At 38.9% G+C, this 8,407-nt stretch overlaps 1 protein-coding gene across 1 annotated transcript in view; it reads left to right on the forward strand.

The window, feature by feature from the left end:
- Positions 1-8,407, forward strand: part of DNAH10 (dynein, axonemal, heavy chain 10) — a gene marked incomplete at its 5' end in the record, with an annotated part of 58,323 nt that overhangs the window by 22,726 nt on the left and 27,190 nt on the right. The window contains 16 exons of the mRNA XM_010292992.1: positions 58-291; positions 814-1,037; positions 1,520-1,789; positions 1,883-2,066; positions 2,357-2,491; positions 2,906-3,058; positions 3,605-3,793; positions 3,903-4,049; positions 4,927-5,118; positions 5,288-5,406; positions 5,572-5,730; positions 6,034-6,169; positions 6,296-6,418; positions 6,945-7,079; positions 7,396-7,612; positions 8,084-8,203. Of these exons, the coding sequence (XP_010291294.1) occupies positions 58-291; positions 814-1,037; positions 1,520-1,789; positions 1,883-2,066; positions 2,357-2,491; positions 2,906-3,058; positions 3,605-3,793; positions 3,903-4,049; positions 4,927-5,118; positions 5,288-5,406; positions 5,572-5,730; positions 6,034-6,169; positions 6,296-6,418; positions 6,945-7,079; positions 7,396-7,612; positions 8,084-8,203 (2,737 nt within the window). The remainder of the gene's footprint in view (positions 1-57; positions 292-813; positions 1,038-1,519; positions 1,790-1,882; positions 2,067-2,356; positions 2,492-2,905; positions 3,059-3,604; positions 3,794-3,902; positions 4,050-4,926; positions 5,119-5,287; positions 5,407-5,571; positions 5,731-6,033; positions 6,170-6,295; positions 6,419-6,944; positions 7,080-7,395; positions 7,613-8,083; positions 8,204-8,407) is intronic.

Below are 8,407 nucleotides of genomic sequence, written 5' to 3' on the forward strand. Positions count from 1 at the left end.
TAGAACATAATCCTTTGCTGTTTGGTATTTTCTAAACTTTCTTTTCTCCCTATGTAGATAATGGATGAAACTGTAGAAGAACCAACAATAAAAAAATGCTGTGAAGCCCCAAATCGTCTGTCAGACCTCCATCATATAAACGATGTGCTAGAGAAATGTCAGAAAAGCTTGAATGATTATTTGGATTCCAAGCGAAATGCTTTCCCAAGATTTTTCTTTATATCTGATGAGGAGTTGCTTAGTATCCTTGGCAGCAGTAACCCACTTTGTGTCCAGGAACACATGATAAAGGTACAATGTCTGGCTTTCCACAGTGCCTTGTGCTTTTAGGTGTTTTAAAAAGTTTAACAGACTATCCTGTACATGCTGTTAAGGGTGCGCTAATTGCATACAAAGAGCATCCTGGCAGCATCTGGAAGAAGCTTCTGAATAACCAAATCAAATCTGATTGATAGTCTTTCCTGGCTCTCACACTGGCAAGTATCAGTTATGGCAGAGGAATGTTGGTAGAGGAACGTTCAGGATACACCAGAATGATCAATCATTAAAGAACCTTCCTGTAGATCCTAATAGGTCTTTATTTTCTAGAAAAAAAATCAATGTCATTTGGGCCAGATCATCTGCTTGTTTACTCTGCAGTTGGGCTGCTGAGCTGTATATCAGCGTTTGTATTTCATTACTTATGAATCAGATCCATTTCTCTTTAGAGTCCATGGAAATTTTCTTTCAAGATTGAATAGGGGCTAGACACACTTACATCTTTGAAGCTTTGTTTCTAAAATGCCAGTGAATTTCGTTGTTGGTGCATTTCAGATGTTTGATAACATAGCCTCCCTGAGGTTTCAGGATGGTGATGGTGATGAGAAAATTGCAACAGCCATGATTTCAGCTGAGGAGGAGGTGATGGAGTTCCGGCAGGCTGTAGCTGCAGAAGGCAGAGTGGAGAACTGGATGACAGCAGTGCTAGCAGAAATGAGGCGAACGAACAGACTCCTTACTAAGGAAGCTATTTTTCGATACTGTGAAGACAGAAGCAGGTGAAACAATCAGTGTCAAGGATAACACAAATACCTTATATGTTATTAAGAGCCTGTAGTGATATAAAAAATGAAAGACTTAATTCTTAAATTTTTACGCAATTCAGTCTGTATTTCTGTATGCATTATTTTAACTCACCAGAAAAAATTGTATTATCTATCATACCTCACTTCCTAAGTCTTCAGTTTTTATCTGTAGTGTTGTGTGCACGGTATGTTTTTCTCACTATGAATTCAACCTGGCAATCGTTACACATGGAATAGGCAACTTTTCTATCAGAGTATTTCCTGGGCTTTTGAAATACTGCAACAGCACACCTTGTTAGAATTCTGTACATCTCTGTAAAGTTTGGCTCATGTTATAGTTGTTGCAGAAATAGGAGGAACTTTTTTATTCTTTTTTTTTTTCTGTTCTGTTCAGAAGATCAGTTACTTAGAATAAACAATAACTCAGACTCCTTCCCTATATGTATTTCCCATAGAGTTGATTGGATGTTACTCTACCAAGGCATGATGGTGCTGGCTGCTAATCAGGTGTGGTGGACTTGGGAGGTAGAGGATGTCTTTCGGAAAGTGAAGAAGGGAGAAAAACAGGCAATGAAACTTTATGCTAAAAAAATGCATAAGCAAATTGATGACCTGGTTACCCGCATTACAATGCCTTTGAGCAAAAATGACAGGAAAAAATACAACACTGTTCTCATTATTGATGTTCATGCCAGAGACATTGTTGATACATTTGTAAGAGACAGGTAAACACCGCCCCCAACCTATTGACAAAATACCAAATGCATAAATCATATTTCCATCCTTTTACCTCATGTGAGCAAGTGTCTGTTGTGTAGCATTCTGCAGGCGCAGGAGTTTGAATGGGAAAGCCAGCTGCGTTTTTACTGGGACCGAGAGCCAGATGAACTGAATGTGCGGCAGTGCACCGGTACATTTTCGTATGGTTATGAGTATATGGGTTTGAACGGACGTCTTGTGATCACCCCACTTACAGATCGTATTTATCTTACACTCACACAGGTATGTTCAAGGAGATCTTTGCTAACAAGTCCTTTCAAAATACACCTCTAGGCAATCACATAATTGTTTTATTGCAACTTCGTGTTATCTCCTAGATGCCAATGTGAAGGCTAATATGTTTGAAACCAGTTGTGATGTCTTTTTAACCCGATTGCCTCAAAGATACTATAGAATGCATTCACAGACAAAATTTAATGCTTTTTGTACCCAAAGGTTCATTTGTAATTTTGCTACCACCCTAATATAAATGTAATCCAAGCTTTGCGTTGCTTTTTGGTCTGTCTCCAAAGGCTTTATCAATGTTTTTGGGAGGAGCACCAGCAGGGCCGGCAGGTACGGGGAAAACAGAAACAACCAAGGATCTGGCCAAAGCACTGGGTTTACTGTGTGTAGTGACAAACTGCGGAGAAGGCATGGATTTCAAAGTAAGAGTTCAAGATCTGTGTTCTCTGATAAAGTGCCAGCTACTGTTCTTTTTCAGTGCCCAGGATAAGGACATATTCTGAACTTCTGCATAAGTACCTCCCTTAGAGGTACTATGCCGATTGATAATGAAGTGTAGTAAAAAATGTCTACTTTGAATGAATTCCTGAAGGAATTTCAGGTGCTTTCAAGCAGGGGAGCAATGACTAGATGGTATGCATTTAAGCTCATCATAGGCAATTTGCACTTGGCAAGTAATTATTGCAAGATCTTATGACAGATTGCTAGCTCCTGCATAAATAAATATGCCGAGGTTTTAGTCATTAAGAGTTTTAGCATACACCAATGCTAATATTGTTGATGCTGAATGTTTTATATATTCATTGCTGAAAAGTTTTTCTTGTTGTTCTTGTTAGGCAGTTGGTAAAATTTTCTCTGGTCTCGCCCAGTGTGGAGCATGGGGATGCTTTGATGAATTCAATCGTATCGATGCTTCCGTGCTTTCAGTCATTTCTTCTCAGATTCAGACTATTCGAAATGCTTTAATGAATCAGTTGAAAACATTTCAGGTAAACATTGAAAAGGAAGAGTAATTGTGAAGGTTGATCTTGTTTTTTGGGGCCGAGATTCAGGGTTAGACCCCATCATTAGATCAAAGGGCTGCTGCTTCTGCAATTCATTTGTGCTGAACATTTCCAGCTCCGGAGTATGTACTTTCAGTTTCAGAGATGCTAAATCCTTGCTGATTTTCTGATACTTTCCTAGGTTCTTCCTTTGTGAAGTGTGATAAAAGTAAGCTAAATAGGGTAGTAGTATAGTAGTAATTAGAGAGAGGAGTAACTTAACTTGATGTGGATTGTGAGGCTTTATTTACTGATGTTTATTGGAATTCAAAATCCTCAGACAGAAAATTTGAGAAGTGTGAAGTGTCTTGATGTTTATATCCAAGATAGAAACAGCAGGATGAATGTATCTGGGTGACTATCTAAAGCTAAATATTTTAACATGTTGTCCTAATTGGGTGCCCCAGTATTGCTGGTTTTCTCTTTGAGCAAATAGTACTATTTATTTAAATTCCAACTACACATTGGTCTAAAGTTTTCTTATGCCTTTAGTTTGAAGGACAGGAAATTACCCTTGATAGCCGTATGGGCATTTTTATTACGATGAATCCTGGTTATGCTGGCCGGACTGAGCTTCCCGAGTCTGTAAAAGCTTTGTTCAGGCCTGTGGTTGTTATTGTACCAGATCTTCAGCAAATCTGTGAAATCATGCTCTTTTCTGAAGGGTTCCTTATGGCAAAGGTAAGAAAATTTTATTGCTACCTATACCCATATATGCAGCCATGTATGTATAGCCAGTGTTTGGTTGTGACTTACACATTTGTGATCCTCTAACTTAAATCTCATACAGATCCTTGCCCAAAAGATGACAGTGCTATACAAGCTGGCAAAGGAACAACTTTCTAAACAGCATCATTATGATTTTGGACTGAGGGCCCTTAAGTCAGTGTTAGTGATGGCTGGAGAACTGAAAAGAGGATCAGCAAACCTCAGTGAGGTAGATTTACTATTTCGTTAACCTGGACAGGACATCTTTTTCATTAGGAAAAGGAAGTGTTTACATGTCGGCTATAGTTTGCATTGGAAATAGGAGCATTGGTGTTATTTGTCTTATTATTTCACTTTGTTCTTACTGAGTTTCATCATGCTGTCTGCCAGCAGGTTACCATCAGAACTCAAGTCAAAGCAGGGAAATCTATAGAAAATAAGGTATTTTACTTCTTGTTAAGTCCAGGATGCAAATAGCCAGGTGAATGTCTCAGGACGAATAGTGAAAGCTGTTTTTTGAACAGTTGAGTGCTCCAGCTGTGCAGTTGTTAATTGTGTAGCTCAAGTAGTACAGTAAACTTATAAATGAAAGTTTTGCAATACTGCCTTGCTTTTTATGGCTTTTACACCTATATTTTACTTCTGTATGTACAGTTGTGATAGCCAGTTGCCTAGGGAAATTCTTATTAAAATTTCTTCTTAAAAACTTGGAGACAGCTGAAGGAAGCTCTCCTACAGATGCACATTGCAGGTTGGTAGGAAGTTGGTGTCTAAATGATGCTCTCAGGGGAACTACAGAACTTGTGTATGTTCATAAAACATTTGGTTATTTTAACATCAAATCAGGAAAAGTGTAGTGTGGGCCAATCCAGCCATTTGGCATTTGGTTGAGATGGTAGAAAAAGGCAGTGTATTATTCTTAGCTATTGGTCTGCTTAATCCTTATAAAATAACCTTTGTTTCCACTAGTAACTGCTGCCAAGAAGACATTCTCAAAGCTGTACTGAAGTAATCAGGCAACAATTTTTAGAGATGTTTGAAGTTGCTACATATTAGATGATTGGTTAGCTATTTGCTAAAGATTTATTCTGCTATGTTTTGTCTAGGAAGTTGTACTGATGAGAGCTCTACGAGATATGAATCTTCCTAAATTTGTGTTTGAAGATGTACCTCTCTTCCTTGGCTTAATCTCTGACCTGTTTCCTGGCCTGGATTGCCCTCGAGTCCGCTACCCTAACTTTAATGATGCCGTTGAACAAGTGCTGGAAGAAGGGGGTTATGTTGTTTTACCGGTCCAGGTATAAGACATGTTAATTGCTTGCATTTTTGTTATAAACATTAGGCTGGATAGGCATTGCCACGCTCTGGAGTGGCTGCAGGAAAGCTTAGCTGATAGAGACCAGCTGCTGATCTTGTCCATAGAAGAATTATGGGCAGCAGTCTATTAAATCAATGTTTGTTTTTCAGGTGGATAAAGTAGTTCAGATGTACGAGACAATGTTAACTCGTCACACTACAATGGTAGTTGGACCTACTGGAGGTGGCAAGTCAGTTGTCATTAATGCTTTGTGCCAGGCTCAAAACAAGTGAGTACAGAATTCGATACATGGGAATCAGGTTGTAAGATGGCATAGACTGCATTATTCAGCCCTGTGTAGTCATGACATCAATAGCTGACCATAATATTTGTTTGGGTTAACATGAGATGGTATTGTGTCATTTTAATATTGCTTCTCTTGCTGTATCTTTAGACTGGGATTATTGACAAAGCTTTATACACTGAACCCTAAAGCTATGAGTGTGATTGAGTTGTATGGGATCCTTGACCCTACCACACGAGACTGGACAGATGGAGTCTTGTCAAACATTTTTCGGGATATCAACAGGCCTACTGACAAGAAAGAGCGAAGGTAGACAGCTAGAAATCATTGTGATAATTTTTAGATAATGGGTTTTACTTTTTTTTTTTTAACTATTTGATACTGCACTATTTAAAAAACATGCTAAATAAATAGAAAATGTCTAAGGGGTCTTTCTGTCTTCTGAGTTTTGAGCTTCAGTGAGAAGGATGGCAACTATGTAGTTATCAAAAATGAATGGGAGGCTTCAAAACACCTGGGCTGACACTGACACCTTTGATGGCACATCTGAATCCTGAAATATGTTAGTAAAATCAGACATTACTCAGTGCCCCTTGACTCCTGTATCCACAGGTACATTCTATTCGATGGAGATGTGGATGCTCTGTGGGTTGAAAACATGAATTCTGTCATGGATGACAACAAGTTATTGACCCTGGCAAATGGGGAGCGGATTAGACTTCAGTCGCACTGTGCTTTGTTGTTTGAAGTAAGTAACGAGCGTACCGTTTAATACATGGGAAGGGTTAGATACAGATGGGTCTACAAAGCCTGAAAAGCAGTTACTGTGGCTGTTCTTTAAGTGTATTGATTATCTTGTATGATTATTTTATAGGTTGGTGACTTACAGTATGCCTCTCCTGCCACAGTGTCCCGCTGTGGAATGGTCTTTGTAGATCCTAAAAATCTGAAATATAAGCCCTACTGGCAGAAGTGGATCCAAGGAAGAGAAAATGAGGTGGGAATTTCTGCACTTGTTCAGAGAGTATCCGTATTAAATACTGTACTGAACTGTAGACATATGTAAAAACAAATGTTATAAAGGCAGTCTGATTTTCTGACAACAAATCTAATCACTAGGCCTGCAACAGAGGGCTAAAGAGAGTTCACAGCTTTTCTAACTTCTGTTTGTTTCTGAGAAGTGAAGAACCAAGAAATCAGCTTACCTGATCTCCAAAAGAGTTAACAGTGAGATTGTGTAGGTCCTTGTTTCTTACATTTAGATTAAAAACTCAAGTCCACAGGGAGGTGAAGAAAGACAATGTAGTTGCTAGCACCTGATGAATGCTGATCCTCACCTGCTGAAAACCCAGTCCATACAACAGTGTTGCATTTCTTCATGTCACTGTACCCTGTCTTTGGTAGAAGTGATTCCTGCAAGAACAATTGTACTTGGTCAGCCAGGTATTGATGGGAAGCTCTGCTGTCAAAAATTGGCTTTCCAGGTTTCTCTGTGCTGAATTATTGTCCCTTTCATTCCTCAGAAAGAGAGAATTGAATTGAATCGTCTCTTTCAAAAATATGTGCCCTATCTTATTGATATGATTGTAGAGGGAATTGTGGACGGCAGACATGGAGAAAGGCTGAAGACCATCGTTCCTCAAACAGATCTAAATATGGTAAGGAACAGACAATAAAGGTTGAAAAAGTTTATCTGAAAAGAGAAATGTAACAATGGAGAGGGTGAAAACCTCCCAAAGAAAGCACAGGAGTAGAGTCTGTGCTGAAATGTCAGTTTGCTAGTGATGAGCACCAAGAGACAAAAGAAACAGTGCGTTCCTAACAACGCTCTTCTACTGCCATTAATACTCATATCAGTAGGTACACTTGTAAGGACAAAAGATCAGGAAACACTCGAACAGCTGAAAACATGTTAGGAGTTTTCATGCATCTAAATGGCAGTTCTGTTTACAGTTTTGTCTTGTTTTACAACAGGTGGTGCAGTTGACTGTGATGCTGGAAGCTCTAGTTGTGGTACAGCCTGATGATCCTGATGTTCTGGAGTGTTTTTTCTTGGAAGCTTTGTATTCCTCCTTAGGTGCTGCTCTTGTTGATGCTGGGAGAATTAAATTTGATGAAAATGTTAAACGTATTTCCTGCATGTCTACTGTTCATGATGACAACATCCTGGCTAAGCCAGGGGAGCTGCCAGGTAGGATCTTGTCATAATTTAGCTGAATCCCATTGATTATATTAGAGAAACGTTATCTTCCATGAAGGCAGAACATCATTCTTCCTTCCAGCTAGCTATCCTGGCTGCAAAATATGCTCTCTGAAGGACTATTGCTGAAAACTATGTAGAGATACTGATGCTAGATGACTCTCAGCTACTGGTCTGTCCTCACAGAACAGTACTTTTCTATGCTGAGCTGAAGAGATAAGCAGTGGAAGGAAAAAGAAGACATGAAGGGAAAGCCGGTGAAAGTGCTTAAAAAGTAATAGTATGATCCAAGTGCTGGACAATTTAGTTTGATGTCTTACTGGGTTAAATCACAAGTAAACAGAACACAGTGTTGCCCAACTTGTTCCAGAATCTCACCCTTCACTTTCAACTCAGTCAGATAATTTTCTTATTAAATATTTCAGTGTCCTAGAAAACCTCCAGTTGCTTAATGGTTTGCAGGTCAACTACCAACTTTGTATGACTTCCATTTTGATGGATTTCAAAAAAAGTGGGTACCTTGGATGAAACTTGTTCCTGAATATATTCATAAGCCTCAAGTGAAATTTCTTGACATTCTAGGTGAGTGTAAGATAAAATACAGTGATGTATACTGATAAAATACAGCCTTTAATTTATAACGTGTGAGTTATAAATTTATAACGTGTGCATGGCACTTGAACATGAGACATCCTCTTTCTGTACTGAAGGTCATCTACTCAGGTTCAGTTTCTCATGAAGGCACAACTCAATTTCTTTAATATTCTTGTCATAGTAGTTCAGCAG

The sequence above is a fragment of the Phaethon lepturus genome, unplaced genomic scaffold, assembly GCF_000687285.1.
Source record: "Phaethon lepturus isolate BGI_N335 unplaced genomic scaffold, ASM68728v1 scaffold44818, whole genome shotgun sequence".
Taxonomy (NCBI): Eukaryota; Metazoa; Chordata; class Aves; order Phaethontiformes; family Phaethontidae; genus Phaethon; species Phaethon lepturus.